The following is a 22,408-nucleotide window of genomic DNA, read 5'->3' as shown; positions in this document are numbered from 1 at the left end:
TCCATTGCTGTGGTTGTAGTTGACATAGTTTTTAGTGCTGATGCCTGGTGTCCATCAGTTGTGTGTGATGATCAGGATAATAAATACAAAGGAGTATTGTGATGACTAAAGACAGACTGTAGATTGTCTCTGTGTCACCTGGAATAAGTGAACTTTGATGTCATGTGTTTGTGACTCTTCACCTCTGTCTCCTCTCACAGGGAGAAGATGATGTGCATCATCCTGCTGCTCATCAACCTGACCTCCTGTGTCTGTGGTTAGTTTACACCTTCACTTTATTATCCACAAACACTAAAGACTAAACACACTGTCAGACTGTTGATTTTTGCTATCATGTATTACCTGTGGTATCTTTCAGCTCTTTAGTTTTGCAGCCTTCCAGCTCTGTTCTAAATAAGAGCACACTGTTATTCAGTCAATCAGTCAAACTCTGCACACAAACATCTATAGATGGAGTTTAAAGGCTCACATGTTAAAGTTGTCACTTTGTCTGCTCCTCACTTTCCCTCTCTGTCTCCTCAACAGGAACATTTGTAGTCAATGTGACACAGACCTCCTATCAGGCAGAGGAGAACCACAACATCACACTGGAGTGGATGTTCACCACCAAACCTGGCAGCTCCCTCCACTCCCTTTATATCTACTGTGAACTGTTAACTGATCTCAGAGCCTCAGGTCTGTTTCATCTACATGGAGGTGTTGAGGTCCTAACAGATGAACAGTTTACAGGACGAGTCCAGTGTGACAAAGACGTCCTCAGAGACTGTTCTTCTGTTTGAACTTGAAAATTAAAGATCAAGATTATTCATGTTTTAGCTCTAGTTTGAATATTTAATTCAGTTACTCTACAGAAACATTAAAGTACTTTTAAGAGACCTTTTTCTGACTTTGAAGTAAAACCTCACATCTTTAATATGTGACCTGTGATGCAGATTAGGATTTGATTTAGTCTTTCTACTGGCTTAAAACAGGTTTTCTCCCTGTCAGTCTGCTGATCTTATTTTCTGTCAGCAGCTGCTGATGAGCCCAAACCTCAGAGACCAACAGAGAGTGGGGGAGGGATCGGCCTCTACGATGGACTGGGACCACCAGCAGCAGCTCTACTGACTGTCTGCATCACTCTCTGTGCTGTCATAGTCCGTTTTACTACCTACTGATGAACAAAACACTGTGCATCTGCAGTCGCTGAATGTCCAGCAGCAGCCCTGCCCCTAACTCAACAACTCAAAACACTGCAGTTTTATCAGTGAGACTGGTATTTCTCCTCAGGTGACATGTTGCAGTTACTGTACTATTTAAAATGAAACACGTCCAATCAGCTGCACAGTAATATTGTTTATATTCACACAGTGTTTCAGTTGTTGGTCAATACTGACAAAAGTAATTTCAGACCAAAAACTGATGTTGCTGCTGTAACATCCAAACAGCCTCCTCCTCTGTCAGCCACACCAGGTCCTCACATCAGCTCCTGCAAGTTTACATTTATTTATTTTTGAAAAGATTTATGAGAAAATCATATTTTTTTCTGTCAGAACAAATGTGGTAAATACAATAGAATTAATAAAAACAATGACATTTTAGATCAAACTCTTTTCCACGATGCAACATGTGAGAGCGTCACAGCTCTTTGGGACTTAAACTTCAACTCAATAAAGAGCTGTGATGGAAACACTGATTAAACAACACAAAAGAATATACAGTATAGATATATATTATATAGGTATTTACAAACATCACAGTGAGAAACTGTTGATCAGTACTTGAGTATTTCTATTTTAAGCTACATAGTACTGTAAGTGTAAGGGGTTAAAATGTATTTACTTTATTTAAAATGACATTCATTAAATGTGTTTAACAAGTCACTGGGACTAAAGTACAGTTCAGTTCATGACTAAAATAATAAGTTAATGCACTTTCATTGTACTTTATTTGTTACTACCTGAACAGGTCACTAGAGGGTGTATTTAGTTGGGAGGAACCTAAAGCACGCTACAAGCAAAACAATCTGCAGCCCAGTTGAACACAAGCTGATTTTTTCTGCCTCTGTTGTGTTAATATTCCTCAGTGTCACATACATGTACCCCAGTATAAGGGAGACAAAGGTTGTGAAGCCTCTGTGATACTTGAAGGACACTTGATTCATATTATGTATTTTGTTCAGTATGTAAAGGAAGCAGAATAAATCCTGCAGCTGAGCAGCACACAAGTTTCCTGCCTCTTTGTTTACACATGCAGACACACAAGCATTGTGTTTGCTACTGGCCCAGGTTCCCCTGGGCCTGAGGACAGCAACAAACACATCAATGCATCAATGATTTTAACAGTAGTGAGCTAGTGAGTAGCCAGTTGTAGAAAATCTGAATGCAGTACTTGACTTGTAACAGAGTACTGGCATTGTTACATTCACCTGAGTGAAAAGATGTGAGCACTTCTTCCACTGCTGCATGCAGCAAAAACTGGTCCACACTTTTGTTGCCTCTAGGCTGGATTACTGTAACTCTCTATTATCAGGTAGCTCTAGTAAGTCCTTAAAAACTCTCCAGCTAATTCAGAATGCAGCAGCACGTGTACTAACAGGAACTAAGAAACGAGATCATATCTCTCCTGTTTTAGCTTCTCTGCACTGGCTCCCTGTAAAATCCAGAATTGAATTTAAAATCCTACTGTTAACTTATAAAGCTCTAAATGGTCAAGCTCCGTCATATCTTAGAGAGCTCATAGTGCCATATTATCCCACCAGAACACTGCGCTCTGAGAACGCAGGGTTAGGGGAGACCGGGGATGATTGTAACACTTTTTGTTCGAGCAAGTGTAACTCAGTGGGTTTTTTTCTTAGAGCTCTTAAATTTTGATACGTGGTACCCATATTTGTCTGCTATAAATAACACAAACTCTGACCTCTACTACACCATCACAGATTATGGAAATTAATGTCAAATACAAAGAGGTATATTGTTACAACGTACCCCAGTACCAGGGTGAGTTGTAACACTAGCTGGGGATGGATGTAACAATGAAATTATTGTGCTTAAAAAAGATTCACAATAGGCTAAATGTATTCAAGCACTTTAATGAGTAATAAAGAAGGAACAATAAACTTGTAAGAATACAATAATTATAACATTAAAACAAATAGAAATGTATAACATAAATACAAAAATAATTACAATAAAATAAATAAAAATATATAACATAAAATAAATAAAATCAAGAATAATAAAGTATTAACCTGTGTGTGTGTGTGTGTGTGTGTGTGTGTGTGTGTGTGTGTGTGTGTGTGCACACGTGCGTTGTAGCCTGAATGAGGTTGAAGTTTGAACAGCATTTTGAACAGCAGTTGAACAATAAACACTGAAGAAAAGTTACAACCCTCCCCATGCCCAGCAGCCATGAAAGAGCTAACCGTTTTTAGCATTTAGCTTCAAAGCTAACACTAATGAAACACATCAAATTAAACTAGAGAAACTACTACTTGAACCTATGTAAGTGAAACAATTGTACATACAACACAATGGACACTATGCAAAAAACAACTGCGATGAAAATGTTTGGTTTCTCACCTGAAAAACTGTTTTCTGGCTCTAGAACAGACAATTATGGACTCAGAGACATGCGGCTTCACCATTGAGCTCCAATTGTAAAAGGGCATGGACTATCTTGATGATGTCACCACAGCTCGTTTCTAATTGGCCAAACTGAGAGTGTTACAACTATCCCGTTGTTACAACCATCCCCAGTCTCCCCTACTCGTGGTCCCTAAAGTCTCCAAAAGTAGATCAGGAGCCAGAGCCTTCAGCTATCAGGCTCCTCTCCTGTGGAATCATCTTCCTGTTACGGTCCGGGAGGCAGACACCGTCTCCACATTTAAGACTAGACTTAAGACTTTCCTCTTTGATAAAGCTTATAGTTAGGGCTGGCTCAGGCTTGCCTTGGACCAGGCGCGTCGCCAGACACTTTTCACCGGGGCACGTGCTTCAGTAAAAATGCGCTGTGCCCCTGTAAATATTCCCAGCCAAATTTCATATATAAGCCTATTTTTTTCATGACTGAATGTCCGTAGGGCTACGCTATGACTGATGTGTCAAGGAAGAATAGCATGGACACAACTTCTTCCTACTTCAACCACGCAGTAGGGCCGGTGCTACATATCAAAGAGTGGAGAGGTTGCACTTGCAGGTATTGGGTGCGTCTGTGCATATTCAGTGAATGGAACGCACATGAAGCCTAGGTCAGGTAAGCTGCTGCGGCCCGTGGTGCAAATGTATCAGCGGACAGTAGCCCACACATGTTGACAAGTAAAGCAGAACAGAGGAGGCAGGGACAGGGAAGCAGCAAGGGGAGATGAGAATGAGGTGGAAGGAGTCTGGCAAATTGCGACCCCAAATTAAACTTTGGCTAGTTTAAGTTCACTTTAGATAACGTTCGGAGATGCCATTTCATTGGCAGAGGGAAAGACACCTAGCATAAGCCTACTGTCCATTATATATTAAGGCTGCCATGTGTGTGCTTGCTCGTGCACTGTGCCAGACGTTTGTGGAAATCATTTCGAGAGACCCCAGCCAAATGTTTCCACAGGTCTAGTATAAATTACACTAGGTGGGCCGTGGGCTGTGGGCCGTGGGCTGTGGGCTGTGGGCGGGCTAGTTTAAAAGGCTATCCAATCAGGGGAATACCTTTTCAGACCATATCAGGTACTCTTAATTTAAGATTTTGACTTTTGTTAATATTCCCTCTTGTAGACGGCTTACTTGATTATGTTTGGTGTGCTACAGAAGGAAATTATTTAAAAATTTAATTCAAATTAATTTCATTTAGTTAGAAAAAAACCTGAAAGCAGTCGTGACTTCATCCAGTTGAACATCTTTATTTGTTAAACTGATGTATCAAAAGACACAAGAAACATTTCAGTGTTTGACAAAATAATCAGATCACAGGTCACGTGGCACTGATGGAAACATTTAGAGCAAATCTCTCAGATAAACTAACAGCAGGATTTCGGACAGGGGTGTCAGCGTGTGATTTGTAGGTCTTGATGAGACAAACAAGCCAGTTCTGGTTTGATCTTTCTGCGACATTCCTACCGGCCGCAGTGGCCGTTTTAGTGTGCCTAGGTGGCGCTACAGAGCCCATTTTGGCACTTTAGGGGTTCATTTTTACATTTCATCAAATTTTTTGCCAGTCCTGACATGCGTGCCAATTTTGGTGAGGATTTGAGTATGTTTAGGAGGTCAAATTCTGCCTCAAAGAGGCGGCGGGAGAAAGAATAAACATACCAGAAACAATAGGGTCCTCTGCCTTCGGCCGAGGTCCCTGATAAAACAGAACAATGGCACACAGCGTGGGTGAAGTACAACCAACGCTACTTAAACAAAGGAAGGACATTCTTGAGAAAAGCACCTAGATTACTGATAACTTGGCTTAGCTGATTGTGATGTACGTTTAAATAACACTTCGGCAAATACCTTTCTCTGTAAGTCATTAAGCTGACATTCTGACACTCTAACAAAACATAATACTCGTCTCCCACATGATTATCATCACAGTGGATGCAGGTGCACTGACTTCAGGGATTCTGGGGTTGTTCACTCAAAACATTACAAACAGCCTTTCTGTACTTTTGGTTTTCATGCAACAGATAACACTCCAGTTTAAACTCTTGCTTAATTTGGACATATCCATCACTTGATGTCATACTTCTGAGCCCGCTCTGCCACTTTTTGCATGATCTGATCATGTCAGTGGTCCTAGCACATCAGAACAGGCAGATCAGAAGAGTCTTTAGTTAACATGAAAGCTTCATTACATTCTGCAAGAACATGATTAATAAATATATATATAAGAAGAAGTTGATCTCAGAGATTAAAGTGCAAAAGGTAAATGTATAAAAATGTATATTAGACGAGGAATTTGATTTGGTTCTAACAGTTTTGTTTAAATGCAATATTTGTGTTAAAAAGTGTTTCCACTGATCCATGTGCTGAGCTGTTAATACTCTCAAATTCACTACTGGGGTAGAAATCTTCTTCTCTAAAGAGAAAGTGTCTGAATAAACAGACACGTAGACCCAGCAGAGCTGCAGCTGCTAGAGTCAGTCCCAGTGCAAAGTAGAGGCCGATCCTTCCTCGACTCTTTGGTTGCTGTCCACTTGTTGTGTTTGGTGTCTCAGGTTTGGGCCGCTCCCTCGCTGCTGTGAAGAGATCAAACAAACCAGTTTCATCCATATGAAGAAAAAACATGTCACTAAAAAAGAGGAAAGTGTAACGATCGTAGATTGTTGACTGTGTACTGTCCTTCACACCCAACAAGCTGCTGGACTGAACATGTTAAGGAATTCATACTGAATCAACTTACCAGTGACACTGAGGTAGTGTTCACTGAAGTTGACATCATTATGTGTGAACACTTCACACATGTACAGTCCTGAGTCGTCAGTCCTGAGTCTGGACACATGAAGTCTGAGTCGTCCCTCTCTGAGGACGTCTTTGTCACACTGGACTCGTCCTGTAAACTGTTCATCCTGAGACTCTGGGACCTCAACACCTCCATGTAGATGAAACAGGACTGAGGCTCTGAGATTATTTACCATCTCACAATAGATAGTTAAAGAGTTAAGGGGCGTGATGATTAAGATTGTGAACATCCACTCCAGTGTGATGTTGTGGTTCTCCTCTGCCTGATAGGAGTTCCCCACAAATGTTCCTGTTGAGGAGACAGAGAGGGAAAGTGAGGAGCAGACAAAGTGACAACTTTAACATGTGAGCCTTTAAACTCCATCTATAGATGTTTGTGTGCAGAGTTTGACTGACTGAATAACAGTGTGCTCTTATTTAGAACAGAGCTGGGTGAGTGGACAGTGCTAAAGACACTACAATATAAAAAGGTAATGTGTGATAACAGTAATAAACAGCCTGAAAGTGTGGATGATAAAGTGAAGGTGTAAACTAACCACAGACACAGGAGGTCAGGTTGATGAGCAGCAGGATGATGCACATCATCTTCTCCCTGTGAGAGGAGACAGAGGTGAAGAGTCACAAACACATGACATCAAAGTTCACTTATTCCAGGTGACACAGAGACAATCTACAGTCTGTCTGTAGTCAGTCATCACAACACTGGACTGTTTCTGGTCACATGTGAAACATTAACATATACCTTTATGTCAATATGATTTTTCTTTTTAATAAATGTGCAATGCCATTTACATTATGGGGTGCTGAGTGGAGATTAATGAGGAAACAAGGCTGCAACATATCAAAATGAATAAACTGTAAGTTACCCAGTAACAACATCCTACCTGTTCCTGTGTCAGGTGTCTGTTTGCTGTTGTCAGGAACCATGAACTCATCCTCAGTCTACGAGGATGAGTAAGCGAAGACACGGTTTTCCAGCTGGAATACGTCTTGGGTGCATCTCATCAGTCAGACACTGAGCTGGAAATGAAAAACAATTGTTTACACAATTTCTTACTTATTTTTCTAAAAAATTCTTTCATCAAAGACACCTCATGTATTTCACTGGTTTGCATCATCAGTACAAACAGTGTTGATATGATGGTATTCAGAGGCCTGTACTACGAAGCCAGTTCACCTTACCCAGGATATCTGGTTTGACTAACTAACATTGGCTGTCTGGATAACTGGTAACACAAAGCTGGTTATCAACCAGGGGCCTGTATCACGAAGCGAGATCAACCTATCCTGGGTTACCCAGACCTATCCTGGGTTGACTAACCCTAACAATGGCAATCAGGATAATCGGTATCACGACGCTGGATATCAACTCGGTAACTCAACCCAGGGTTGCTTTATCAAGAGCTGTGAACCCGCACGCAGCGGACCAATCACAATCATGAGAGAAGCGCAGCGTCACTGAGCGTCACTGAGCATCCTCAGAGTGAGAGGAAAAAAGTATTTCTCATGTGAGGATCAGAGATTAATTCTCCTAAAATATGAGGAGGAGAAAAGCAACATTAGAGAAAAGGCCAACACCGTGGCAGCTGCAGGAGGAGGAAACATGCGTGGCAACACATAACGGGATGAATAATGTTTAGTTTTAGTTTAGATTAGTTTATTTGCACATAATGTTAAAAACAGACAGTACAACATTTACAAGATTAAAAAAAGAAAAGTGCCGGAGAGGTTAGAAGCCACTCAAAGCTTATCAAAGAAATTCCCCTGTCAAAACATCAATGAAATCACATAATAGAGAAGAAAAGAAACGGGTGAGGAAAGAAGAAATAGAGGAGGAGAGAGGGAAAAATCAAGACAACACAAGGCAGCAAATAAAATGATGTGTAGGTTAAATGACTCATCACTGGTTCAAGCAGCTACAGTACCTGTACCTGTACATCTGACACTGATCACACCCTTGGATCCCATGAAATCAATGCTGCGCAGATGAATTGCGTGTATTACAATTATCGTCTAATATCATTGCATTGGTCTTCTTATAACGTTATATATGCTACAATAAAGCTTAAAGCTGACGCCACAATTAAATCATATCAACACCAAACTGATAGTCTGAATCAAATCATCCTGATACTGAGCTGTGTTAGAAATTAACAGCTGCGCAGAAATATACCTAGTGTCCCTCTTTAAGAAACAAAAAGGAAAATCCCTCAAACACCATGAAGTGTAGACATGATAGGCTACTTTCCACATTTCCAGCAGCAAAGCTGTCAGTTAGGCCCATTATCTTTAACAGGGATCATTTCCTCCAACAAAACAAAATGTTGGCACTAATTAATGGTGCTATTTTCTTTCTTATGAAGGGGTGGGATGAAAGTTTGACTTCTTTCCACTCCTTTGTGAACAATCTTTTCATTGTCTGTTGTTGTTGCTTTCTTTTCTTTTTTAAATGTTCGAAATAAACTTTCAAATCACATGAATTAAACTTTCCGTCATGACTGGGCTGCATTTCGTGCATTACGCGTTGAGGCAAGCTGTACAGCCTTAAAATGAAGATGCTCTTGCATAACTTCCATCCATCTTCATCTGCATATCTGTGGCCATGTCGCGGGGCAGCCTGCCAAGCACAACACAACAGATGTCCCTCTCCCAAACAATATGTTCCAGCTTATTTGCACTGATAATGTAGAAAAGCTTTAGTGTTGTCTCGAGCCACAGTTTGAGGATCCATAAACACCTTAATAGTCTGTGTTGATACAGATAAACAACAATGTATTGATGACACTGATGCATCTGCACAAAGCACCAAAGGTGCAGTTCAAACACTGCTGCATTCCTGTGTTGCACACTTTATAAAACTTCCTCTCTCTCTCTGTGAGGAAACTACAGCAGCTCATTTTACAACCACCCAAACTCTTCTTGACAAGAAAGTTTCACAGCTTCAAATCAAAAGAGTTGAATAAAGAAGAGAAGATGAAACTTTGGGTCTGTTTGAATCGATTTTCTATCTGCGTCACAGTGAATTCACATGTTCACCAGTCAAACTAACAACAGTGAATGAAGCACAGCTGATGGACACAATTAACACAACACAAACGATGCTTTATACAAAATGTTTTAGTTGCTTACAGGTTTGAAGAGGAGCGAGTAGCTGTCACGTCAATCGTTTAACGGTAAGTTGAACAAAGGCGCGGTTTCTCTCAGCTCAGCATCGCTGCACATGATCAGAAGTGTTTACCTTGAGCAGCAAAAAAAAAAAAAAAAAAATGGGGTGTGGTTAAAAAGTTAACCCTTTGAAACCTGAGCAAATTGGCTTGATTTCCTTTTAAAAACATGAGAAGGCAGTGAACAACGACAGAAGAAATGCTCCAAGAATGAAAGAGAAAGAGTGCCTAAAAATTCTAATAATTCTGTAACATAATTTCAAAATGTAATAATAAAAATAATAATGATTATAATAGCCTAGTAAAAAAATCCCTAGCTTTTTTCTTTTTTCCCTTTTTTTTTTTTTAAAAAAATTAATAAATAAATCTCCACTTGCTTCTGACCGCTCGTGGAGTTTGTGCAAATAAGATATTGCACAGAAATGTTGCTTATCATGATTAGAAATTACAATCTTATTTCGCATTGTGCTCTGTTACGTTCACATTACACAGCTGTCTTTGAAACATGACAGTTAAGCATGACAGAGATTAGAAATGTAACGCATGTAGTTAAATTAGTTGGTATTTAGCAGATTTAAACTTCAGATTCGGGTTCTTAAAAACGTGAATGAGTTATTTAAATCGACTCGACACAAAACTGGAAAACACTGCTCTCTGGATAAATAAAATAAACCAACACACTCCTCCTCTGCACTCTTTACACACCGCAGCCCCAAACTGCATGTTATTTTAGTTAAATTTAATTATCAGAGACGTGAGGTGGGAGATGGAAACACTCTTTCAGATTGAGTTTGGGGCCCATTTTTCAGCCCATTTACTACCCACAATGGTCTACATACACATGTTGGCTGGAGACAGGTTACTATTGGTCAACAGTGTACACTGACGGGTCAAAGTTCAGAGAAGTTGAATGTAACACCAATATTGTATTCTAGTTGACATCACCTCCACAAGAGAATCAACTGATGCAGTGATGTCATCTGTATTTATTTTCACCACCAACATGTGTTTGTTACATCACTGGTGTGAGCAGGCCTTAATGCCACAGTCTCACCCAAGTGTGGTCATTTCAATGGGAGGCACTTCCTCCCTTACCTCCTACACACTGACTGAACTTTGACCTTTGACATGACGACATGCACCAGTGTCCAGCCTCTTTCAGAGAAAAGCAGCACAACAAGTTTCATAGAATAAAAAGGTGAAACAACCTGTGCATGCTCACCTCAGCCATCAAGTCACGTTAGCTTCATACAGCTCCACATGGTTCCTCCAGCCCCACCTGTCACAGCCCAGAGGTGGACTCTAATGCAGACAGTAATAGGCAAGAAGGTGGGATGAAGGAGAAGTTATCTAGGTAATGGTGAGGAAGAAGCAAATCCAAGAGGAGGCACGACAGCTGAGCAGGTCAGGAACAGGCAACAGGTCAAAGAGCAAAGGCACAACACTGACAACTGGCTGTGGGAAAGGGGCTGATTAGGGACACTGGGGACAGGTGAGCAGGTGAGGAAGAGACAGGGGACTGCTGGGAAACACTGAGGGCATCTGGTGGATGGATGAAGACCTACATAAAGATGCTATCTGATGATGCTTTCATCTGTCTCCTGGAAGTTCTCTTTTTACAATTTATAACATAAACACCTGTAGATGTTGACAGAGAGTTAAACAGTCATCAAGCCTGGTTACACTGGTGTTATCAGTCCTGGGTGATCCAATCACCAGTGGACAGTTCTATGTCTGTTTATTCAGACCTGATATGTAAATGCGGCTTCACATGTGATAGGATCTCACTCTATAGGCAAATAAATGTGAATAATTTCCCTTTGCAAAGACCAAATGCATTGTGTGTTTTTTTATGCTGCTTAACGCACACCTACAGAGGTGATTATTTAATAACCCAAAAGGATAAAGTCACCTAACAGTTATGAACAGGTTTATGAGCCTGCCTCTTTAACTGCTCTTATATTGTTGGTTTTCTGATTATAATGTCTCTCTTATGTTGTTGTCTCACATAATATACACACATGCACAGGAAATACTTACAGCCCACATTCTATCTCTCATTTCTAAAATAAAATAGTTTGTTACACTTTGAGAAATAGCAAATAATAAACAAAATACATAAATATACAAACAAAAGGTGATATAGAACTTACCTGAGATGAGAGTAATAAGCTGGAAGTTAAAACAAGTCAGGTGGCTGATATACAGACATATGTCATCAGCAGCAATAAGATCTCTCTGACAGACATCCACAGTGTTTATTATTTTACACGTAACAGCCACTACTCTGTTTTGCTTTGAAATTACACGTCATTGATCCACCTCCACATGATTCCTTATAGATCATAAGGTAATGCATACTGAAGAATCATCTTTACAGTTCAACATAAAGAAAAGTTTGTATTAAACTTCATTAGATTAGAGGAGAGCAGAGAGTTTCCCATCATGCACTGTGGTGGGTGGAGAGAAGCTGCTTCTGAAAGCTGCACCTGTCCTCAGTTCATGATTTTATGATAAAGGTAACTAGGGAACAAGATCTCATGTTGGCACTGAGCTCACTTAAACAAACAACTTATTTAAATAAGCAGAGGGCGTATCAGGTCTGTGTCTGCAGCAGGAACTGAGGGGAACTCCAAACCACAGTCACACAGACACATTTTAGCTGACTGATGGAGTCCACTCATCTAACGCTTTGGACCGTATGAGCCTGAAGACAAGGTAATATATGTCTCTGTATTTCAGTTGATATTAAATGAATCCAGATGTAAAGATGTTGTATTTGGGGACTGAGATCAGTGCCTGGATTAGACAAGATGTTAACAGATAATAATGTGCTGGCTTCTCTCAGGAAAGACACAATTCAACAACAAGACTTTAACAGACATGTGATTGATTGAAGACAGATCATCCTAAAACCTGATCCACAGAAAAAGCTTTAGCTTTAATAGTTTCTGTTGTGTGTCATTATAAGGAGCCCTACACTCTGTTTGAACTCAGTGTAACTCAGTTGACAGCTTTATTTGCACTTTCATTCTCTTTCCTTGGCAGATTGACTCATGTAACATGTTTTTGGTGTTTCACCTTTTAGCACTAAAACTGTGTCCTCAGTCTGTGAGAAGTCAGAGACAGGACTCTTCACAGGCAGCACAGCGCCCACACAGGCAGGTGTGGCTAATGTGGTCAGTGTAGCAGCTTCAGTTTGTGGCGAGGGGAGCAACAAGTGGAAGAAGTAGAAGAGGACCAACAACGCCATCTGGGGGAATTACACCCCAGGAAATACTTTTTCCAGAACCCTAAATTTAGTTCAGAACTTGAGCACAGTGTTAGTTCAGGCAGGACAGGATGCCAACCTCAGCTCACATCCCAGCTACATCAACAGCCCAATCAACTGATGGAGCAGCTGATTGATGAAGGGAGTCAGCTGATAGATCACATGATTCCTTTATATGCAACCACTTGGTGAATTTCATTCAGGGCGCCATATTTAAACTGCTCTGGCTGCCTACTGTTGCTGCTTCCTCTGCAAACTGCTTTGCAACCTGCCTCCACCCCAGCTCCTCCTTTTCATGCTGTGTCTGACTTATCATTGATGCTGCTCTGTTCTGTTACTGGGGGGTCTTTGCTGCTGCTCTCCCTGCCTTAGGCTTTCCATGTAGGCGCATGGAAGGGCAGGGATGTGTGCTCTCTGCCTTAGGCCTTCTATGTAGGCGCATGGAAGGGCAGGGATGTGTGCTCTCTTCACCTTAGGCTTTCTGCGTAGGCCTGAGGAAAGACAAAGAGGCCCCAGAACAAAGCCATACCACCAAATATAATCCTGCAAATGGAAATAAGTGTTCCTGACTGCATTAGGAATGCTGCAAACAGACTCGTTACTGAAACAAGGACAGAGACATGAAGTCAATATAAACCAAATGTTTTGCTGAATTTTGCAAAAATGAGCAAGAAGGGACCGAAGCTGCTGGGAGAAAAAAACATTAATTCTCAAACCAACGGTGCAATCTACACTCGTGTCCTACTGCTTTTACTCACATGCAGTAAGTTCAGGGACCTCACCATAGGTGCCTCGCCTCCCAACACAGGTGGTGCTTTGCTTTACTGAAAGAAAAGAGCTCATACAAAAAGAATTACAAACAAATAAACTAAGTTGGTTTGATATAACAGCTGAATAAGGACAACGTAAGCAAACCAACTATAAAGCTAAATAAAAAGAACCACCTCTGACACAGGGCATTAACACAGAATCACTCAGCAGGGTTTCCACATGCACTGTGCTCAGATAATGGATCAGAGCTGCTAACAATCAGCCACAACAGGGAAGAGGACAGGAGCCACCAGGGGCCTTATATAATCTGGCACTGATTAGGGGTGTGGTTGGGGAGGAGGCAGGCCTAGGCTGCATTCAATAGCACTAAATGCCTGAAACACACTGCATTGAAGGAGCACCCCACCACATGCTGATTGGTTGTGGTCTGCTGTGGAGATGCGCTGGCTGACGTGTCGTACCTCCATCATGTCCCATGTGTTTTTGCCATGAGGTGGAACATTTTCGTTTATGTTTCTGAATACAAATTGATGACATGAATCTGTCGACACACTTTGAATGTCAAAATAACTGTTATCAATCCATTTGTTTCTATCCACCTTATTTTCAAACACGGAAGTAAATAGTGATCAACTTCCGTTTTTTTTGTGCGTGACTTCCGGTCAGCCACTTTCCCTCATGCTTTCCCTTACTGGAGCTAACGGTGCAAGCTATTTTTTTTTTTTTCAATTTTCAGTTGTTTGTGTTAGTCAATTAGTTAGTTAATTAGTTAGTCTGTGTATTTTGTATAGATAACTGTGCCCACGTTTCCGTTATAACGGAAATTTATTCCCTCTAAACGCGAATAAATCGCACGTCAATCAAAAACTATGAACCAAAAAAGCACAATCTATCCTGAGTGAGACAAACTGCTTGATCCCCGTCTCCAGTGTACCAGCAGAGAACCTGCAGAACCCAATCAGCGAAAAAACACACCGGGCTACACAGCTTCTCTACCTGAGCAGCTGAAGCTGCGGCTCGCACCCTCGACACACAGACAGTGCTTCTGCATGCCAGCCAAATGTGTGCGCAACTGTGAGAAATAAATATGTGAGGTGTACGCTGCTTTTCTATCTTTTTTCCCCTTTTCTTTCTTTCTTTCTTTCTTTCTGTCAGCGACATACACTCCTAACACAGGACAGGTTGTTTTAATTGACTGAGTTGATCATTAAGCCATAGTGATGCGCGGATCGGCTCTGATAGCACCTGAATCAGCATGTACGCATCAACCATCCAGCCGTTACAACATGATTGAGCTAGCAAAGCAGTTTTGTGTTGTTATCTGTGGTATTTATTCAGTTTTGGGAAATCACGATGTCTAGAAAGCATCAGTGGCTGCAGCTGACAGGGACAGCTAACGTTAACACTACCAGTAAAGCTAACATCAGGATCGTCATCCGTTAAAAGCCTCCCGCTGTCGGATACGACATGAAACTACTCCAGTTAGCTCTATCATGTTGTAACTAAGACATCCGCTGGAGAAAATATTTTTTTCACGGGCCACTTTGTGAGTTTAGGGAGTTATTACAGACACAGCTTACGGCTAACAGCTAACGGTTAGCCCAGCTAATCTACGATAACCATGTTATTAATTACACACAGAGAAAATACTAATGTTTGTTCAGTCATTGTGTTTCTAGACTTTACAAACATCAGATTAGTCCAAACGGTGATATAGTGACGTGAAAAATGTGATATATACATATATATAGCTAAACTCAGCAAGGTCAACAACAAGGCGATTCCCATTTACACAGTGGTAAGAGTGCTGGACCGGAAGTGTCGCACAAAAAAACGGAAGCTGGCTGCGTTCTGTTTTACCTCCATGTTTCTGTGAAAAATAAGGTGGATTGGTACTCTTGCATGACATATGCTTTAGAGGGGCTCACAGTCTACAATGCTTGGAGTCAACACATATTCAGTTCAACCACTGACCCCATCTTGAGGCAGAAATACATTACTGCAATGGGGTGTCGGTGGATTAGTGGTAGAGCAGGCGCCCCATATACAACGCTGTTGCCGCAGTGGCCCAGGTTTGAATCCAGCCTGTGGCCCTTCGCTGCATGTCATCCCCCCTCTCTCTCTCCCCCTTCAAGCTTATCTGTCCTGTCCACTAAAGGCAAAAAGGCCAAAAAAATATCTTAAAAAAGAAAGATATTACTGCAGCAAGAAAGTTATTTAAATGATAAATCTCAGGTGTCTTCAGGGAAAAGAAAAAGCTTTGCTGTGGTTGTAGTTGACATAGTTTTTAGTGCTGATGCCTGGTGTCCATCAGTTGTGTGTGATAATCAGGATAATAAATACAAAGGAGTATTGTGATGACTAAAGACAGACTGTAGATTGTCTCTGTGTCACCTGGAATAAGTGAACTTTGATGTCATGTGTTTGTGACTCTTCACCTCTGTCTCCTCTCACAGGGAGAAGATGATGTGCATCATCCTGCTGCTCATCAACCTGACCTCCTGTGTCTGTGGTTAGTTTACACCTTCACTTTATTATCCACAAACACTAAAGACTAAACACACTGTCAGACTGTTGATTTTTGCTATCATGTATTACCTGTGGTATCTTTCAGCTCTTTAGTTTTGCAGCCTTCCAGCTTTGTTGTAAATAAGAGCACACTGTTATTCAGTCAATCAGTCAAACTCTGCACACAAACATCTATAGATGGAGTTTAAAGGCTCACATGTTAAAGTTGTCACTTTGTCTGCTCCTCACTTTCCCTCTCTGTCTCCTCAACAGGAACATTTGTAGTCAATGTGACACAGACCTCCTATCAGGCAGAGGAGAACCACAACATCACACTGGAGTGGATGTTCACCACCAAACCTGGCAGCTCCCTCCACTCCCTTTATATCTACTGTGAACTGTTAACTGATCTCAGACCATCAGTCCTGTTTCATCTACATGGAGGTGTTGAGGTCCCAGAGTCTCAGGATGAACAGTTTACAGGACGAGTCCAGTGTGACAAAGACGTCCTCAGAGAGGGACGACTCAGACTTCATGTGTCCAGACTCAGGACTGATGACTCAGGACTGTACATGTGTGAAGTGGACACACGTTATGGCAGCAGCGCTGCTACATGTCGGCTCACTGTCACTGGTAAGTTGATTAATACTGGAACCAGAGACTGTTCTTCTGTTTGAACTTGAAAATTAAAGATCAAGATTATTCATGTTTTAGCTCTAGTTTGAATATTTAATTCAGTTACTCTACAGAAACATTAAAGTACTTTTAAGAGACCTTTTTCTGACTTTGAAGTAAAACCTCACATCTTTAATATGTGACCTGTGATGCAGATTAGGATTTTATTTAGTCTTTCTACTGGCTTAAAACAGGTTTTCTCCCTGTCAGTCTGCTGATCTTATTTTCTGTCAGCAGCTGCTGATGAGCCCAAACCTCAGAGACCAACAGAGAGTCCACAACCAGAGAGTCGAGGAAGGATCGGCCTCTACGTTGGACTGGGACTGGCAGCAGCTCTACTGGTTGTCTGCATCTGTGCTGTCATAGTCCATTTTACTAAATTTACTGATAAGAAAAAAACTATGCATCCACGGACGCTGAGATGCTGAATGTCCAGCAGCAGCCCTGCCCCTAACTCAACAACTCAAAACACTGCACTTTCACTTGCAGTTGCTGTGCTATTTAAAATGAAACACATCCAATCTGTTTGATATTTCGGTGGTATCTTCCGATGCCTGTTTTCATCTTTCCTCTTGAAAAGAATGTGAAGAAAAGTAAGACAGGTGAGCTTCCGGAAGTCCAAGTAAATATGGGCCTTTCAAAATTAAAGCCAAGAGAATACAATAGCCATTCTATAACATTAACGTTATGCGAGCACATACCAGGGTAACATCTGAGGAAAAATACACTATATAAAATGTATTATAATATACAAATTAATAAGTAAATAAATACACCAAAAAAATGGACCGATGGAAACAGGGATTGATTACATATAGATTAATATTGTGCATCTGACTCATCTACACAGCATGAGTAAAGTCTTAGATTAATGATTTTTTTATCTGAACATGAAGTTTTAAACATCTATCAGTCTGGTTTTAGACCCCGGCATAGCACTGTGTCAGCAACTGCTAAGGTTGTGAATGATATTGCTCAAGCACTAGACAGTAAACTTGATTGTGTTGCCCTTTTTATTGACCTTTCTAAGGCCTTTGACTCGGTTGACCATACTATCCTTCTTGAGCGTCTGCATAATATTGGGCTTGATTACAAGTCATGTAAATGGGTTGAGAATTATTTATCTGGTAGATCCCAAGCTGTGATTGGTGATGGTTTCATATCGGAATTTTTAAATATATACAAAGGGGTACCACAGGGTTCTGTTTTAGGACCTCTGTTATTTTCTATTCATATCAATGATTTTAATTGTGGTATCAAAAATAGCTCAATTCATCTTTACGCTGATGATTCAGTCATATATTCTCTTGCTCCCTCTGTTGAACTAGCTCTGAGTAACTTACAAGATGACTTCTGTTGTATCCAAAGAACTCTGACTGATCTTAAATTGGTTTTAAATCCAAGAAAATCAAAGTACATGATTTTCACAAAAAAACGCACTGAGCATTTTAAATAAGATCAGCCTTGCTACTGCTGATGGGACTCCCTTAGAAAGGGTTTCCTGTTATAAGTACTTGGGTTTCTGGATTGATGACAAATTGTCTTTTAATTTACATGTTGCGGAACCTTTAAAGAAGCTGATGCCTTTATTGGCATTGTTTTATAGAAATAAATCCTGTCTACCTCAGCACTGTAGAAAGCAGTTAGTACTTGCCACCTTTTTATCGGTTTTAGATTATGGTGATATTATTTATATGCATGCTTCTCCCTCTATTCTTAAACCACTTAATGGGTTCATGACCCATCACTGCCAACTCTATCAGAATGTAGGCTGGACTTCCCTGGCTCTGAGAAGGGAGCAACACTGTATATTGTTTATTTATAAGGCATTGCTTAAAAAACTTCCTCTCTATTTATCGAGCTTACTGAGTTTTCGATCTTTTAACTACCCCACTCATGCACAAAACTCACTGGCTCTTAATATCCCAACTGTTAGAACGGAGGTAGGAAAAATTGCTTTTGGTTATTTCGCTCCTCTTAAATACACAATACTATACAAGAAAGGCCAAAGCAGACTCTACCTGCTGAGGTGGCTCAGGTCTTTTGGAGTGCAGGGGGCGCTCCTGAAGACCTTCTTTGACACTGTGGTGGCATCAGCCATCTTTTACGGATTGGTCTGCTGGGGCAGCAGTGTCTCGGCTGCAGATAGGAAGAGACTGGACAAGCTGATCAAGAAGGCCAGCTCTGTCCTGGGATGCTCTCTGGACTCTGTGCAGGTGGTGGGAGAAAGGAAGATGACAGCAAAGCTGTCATCTCTGAGGACTAATGACTCCCATCTTCTGCAGGAGGAGATTGACCCAAAGTGTGTGAAGGAGCGCTATCGCAGGTCCTTCCTGCTGCTGCTGTCAGGCTGCATAACCAGCACTGCTCACAGTAGACTGCACCATGGACACTTTATGGACACCACAGCTGTCTGCTGTTTTTGCACATACAATCACTTGCACTAAATGTGCTCCCTTTATCCACTGCTCATTTTCACTCACTGCTGCTCATTATTATCTACTTCCTATTATTTTTATTATTATTATTATTGTTATTGTTATTTATCGCCGTCTCTTGTATTTTTGTACATGCCTAGTTTTTTAAGTTTAAATTTGAAATCTTTAATCTGACTCCTTCTCCTTGACTGCTGTAACACTGGAATTTCTCAATTATGGGATCAGTAAAGGTGTATCTAATCTGATCTTATCTTATCTTATCTTATCTTAAAACCCATTCCACTACTCTTCTCAGGTTCACAATGCTTTATTCAACAAACACTTGGTATCTAATGCCACTTCTGGTTTTCTTAAATACAGGCAGTAATTGTGTATGCAAAATAATCATCATCCTTTATCATCATCATTATTTTGAATGCTATATCTCAAGTACACTTTATTCAAATTCGGCACAAACGTCCTAATTGGAAGAGGGCGGTTAAAGTTTAGGTAAGATGTTTTCTTCTTGTAAACAGTGGTGGTCTATGTGGAGCTTGGGATTAGCACTTTGCTGATTAGTCAAACAGTGGTACATATGAATAGTGTTCACAACATATTCAAGTATCACAGCTCATAAATCTGGTACATATAAGCCTGAACAATTCAAACTAATCCTGCCACTCTTTCTATGATTACCTCTCGTCATTCATTCATCTTTTGCTACAGTTTCTGTGGAGGGTCAGTAAATTGTGCCTTTGTATTGGCTGTGTCCTGTTTCTGCACTCCTGTAAATCATTCTTTAGACCAAACAGCCTACATCAAGAAATGTCTGATGTAAGTTGCTAACAGCAGAGTTGGAACAGAAGGACATGCAGCTTTGACTCTGAGCTGAGAGTAAATGATGAAGGTACAGTGTACAGGTGGTGCAGGGACTGGCTGGTAACTGAAGCCTGATCCACTCAATTGTGTCCACTGTCAACACATGCTCATTCTTCCATACACGTAGGCCTACGTGTGGTTCTGAATAAAAAGTAAATACATGCTGTCTATAACTAGGTTGTAAATAAACCATAAACATCAAATATCAAATTAAATGAATAGTATTAAATACATCTGCATCAATAACGTGGAAAATAAGCCAACAGTTCACAAAGAGACAAACCAGGCATACATGTAAGTACTCATACTGCCATCTACTGGAGGAGAGTCAGCTTAACCTACTTGCACTCTGCCTGTGGATATTCTCATTTATCCAGGTCACAGTTCTCTCAAGGCAACTGAATCAAACGCAACACATGGTTCATCATTATTATTCAACATACCCTGCAAGTTCTGTGATGATGATATCAAGCCCTATAAACACAATGGGTCTCATTCATGAAACAAGAGCAGAACAAAGTGTTTGGCATTGAGTTTGTTACATCACTGGTGTGAGCAGGCCTTAATGCCACAGTCTCACCCAAGTGTGGTCATTTCAATGGGAGGCACTTCCTCCCTTACCTCCTACACACTGACTGAACTTTGACCTTTGACATGACGACATGCACCAGTGTCCAGCCTCTTTCAGAGAAAAGCAGCACAACAAGTTTCATAGAATAAAAAGGTGAAACAACCTGTGCATGCTCACCTCAGCCATCAAGTCACGTTAGCTTCATACAGCTCCACATGGTTCCTCCAGCCCCACCTGTCACAGCCCAGAGGTGGACTCTAATGCAGACAGTAATAGGCAAGAAGGTGGGATGAAGGAGAAGTTATCTAGGTAATGGTGAGGAAGAAGCAAATCCAAGAGGAGGCACGACGGCTGAGCAGGTCAGGAACAGGCAACAGGTCAAAGAGCAAAGGCACAACACTGACAACTGGCTGTGGGAAAGGGGCTGATTAGGGACACTGGGGACAGGTGAGCAGGTGAGGAAGAGACAGGGCACTGGTGGGAAACACTGAGGGCATCTGGTGGATGGATGGGGACTAATAAAAAGATGCATTATGGGAAATGTAGGATCTGGAAATAACAGAGTATTACCCACATTAGAGAGAAAAGAAAGGGTATCTCGACCTCTGCTGTTTTGATTTTGACCTTATTATTAATAACATCAATAACTCTTCATCTTCGTCATCTTCTTCCTCTTCACCAAAAAGTGGACCAACAGAAAAGGGACTAAGTTCTGTGTGTGTTCACATTGTCAGTTCATTTGAAAGAGGTGTCAGTCCTCTTTCTGTTCACACCACATATAATATATACTGACATAGTTTTGTTTTTACTCTAATGTGGCACTGCACTGAGGTTATGAAGCGCCTCGCTTTCAGATTAACTTAAATCTTGAGCTGAACATTAGTGTTTCTGTGCTGTGGACTGTTGCTGTTTGATGTGTTCTACATTCCACATCTGGAGACGTGCAGTATCTTCTGTGGATCAAACTAATCCTCATCCTGCGTCCTTGCAACCGTTACAGGCCGACGTGGTTTGGTCTGTCTTATCAAGCGTCCCAGTGCAACAGCTTGTGATCTAGACGGCTAAATACAAAGGGCAAAGAGCCATACTCAAGGTGGTCCGAGTATGGTTCACTTCAGAAGGGTCGGAGTTCTCTTGGAGTGTTCACAGATGCCTAAAAATGCTGAGTGCTGCTTAGTCTGCTCAGAGGGCTGAAAAGGACCAAGTGTGAAAACATCCTCAGACACCTGAATATCACCTGTCTCCCCTCCACAGGGTCTCCACTCACAAGCACGTCCTTAATCCTGGCCTCTGTAGTCCTGCCATCATCACTCTTCTTTCTCCCTCATATGTCCTGCAAGAAAGAAGATCATGCTCCACTGACTCCACTGACTCCACCCCCCAAAACAGCAGCTGCCTTTTTATTATTTTCTGTTAACGGTTACTGGGAAACAGGTTCAGCTGGCAGATGGCTCTTATTTGAATAAGCAGAGAGCATATCAGGACTTTTTTGCATCTACAGCAGGAACTGAGATGAACTACAAACCACAGTCGCACAGACACATTTTAGCTGACTGATGGAGTCCACTCATCTAACGCTTTGGTCCGTATGAGCCTGAAGACAAGGTAATATATGTCTCTGTATTTCAGTTGATATTAAATGAATCCAGATGTAAAGATGTTGTATTTGGGGACTGAGATCAGTGCCTGGATTAGACAAGATGTTAACAGATAATAATGTGCTGGCTTCTCTCAGTAAAGAC

General features: G+C 41.1%; 2 protein-coding genes across 10 annotated transcripts in view; one reads left to right on the top strand and one right to left on the bottom strand.

The window, feature by feature from the left end:
- Window positions 1-22,408, top strand: part of LOC125884454 (uncharacterized) — a 38,851-nt gene that overhangs the window by 4,018 nt on the left and 12,425 nt on the right. For 2 of the 9 annotated variants that reach the window (XM_049569423.1, XM_049569425.1), the window contains exons 1-2: window positions 12,190-12,292; window positions 16,073-16,128. In XM_049569423.1, coding sequence (XP_049425380.1) covers window positions 12,276-12,292; window positions 16,073-16,128 — 73 coding nt within the window. In that variant the 5' untranslated portion in view covers window positions 12,190-12,275. Of the gene's footprint in view, window positions 1-200; window positions 257-525; window positions 705-12,189; window positions 12,293-16,072; window positions 16,129-16,397; window positions 16,758-17,036; window positions 19,424-22,408 lie in introns of those variants that run through there. The other 7 variants (XR_007448701.1, XM_049569431.1, XM_049569429.1 and 4 more) reach the window with 7 other exon arrangements.
- On the bottom strand, window positions 3,451-9,648 carry LOC125884457 (uncharacterized). Its single transcript, XM_049569444.1, has 5 exons — window positions 9,540-9,648; window positions 7,295-7,430; window positions 6,947-7,002; window positions 6,352-6,699; window positions 3,451-6,187 (listed from the first exon to the last, which is right to left on the bottom strand). The coding sequence occupies exons 3-5, from the start codon at window positions 6,993-6,995 to the stop codon at window positions 5,919-5,921; spliced, it is 666 nt and encodes a 221-aa protein (XP_049425401.1). The 5' UTR covers window positions 6,996-7,002; window positions 7,295-7,430; window positions 9,540-9,648; the 3' UTR covers window positions 3,451-5,918.

The sequence above is a fragment of the Epinephelus fuscoguttatus genome, linkage group LG23 (assembly GCF_011397635.1).
Source record: "Epinephelus fuscoguttatus linkage group LG23, E.fuscoguttatus.final_Chr_v1".
In the NCBI taxonomy this organism is placed as follows: Eukaryota; Metazoa; Chordata; class Actinopteri; order Perciformes; family Serranidae; genus Epinephelus; species Epinephelus fuscoguttatus.
This window is presented reverse-complemented; position numbering and strand designations above follow the sequence as displayed.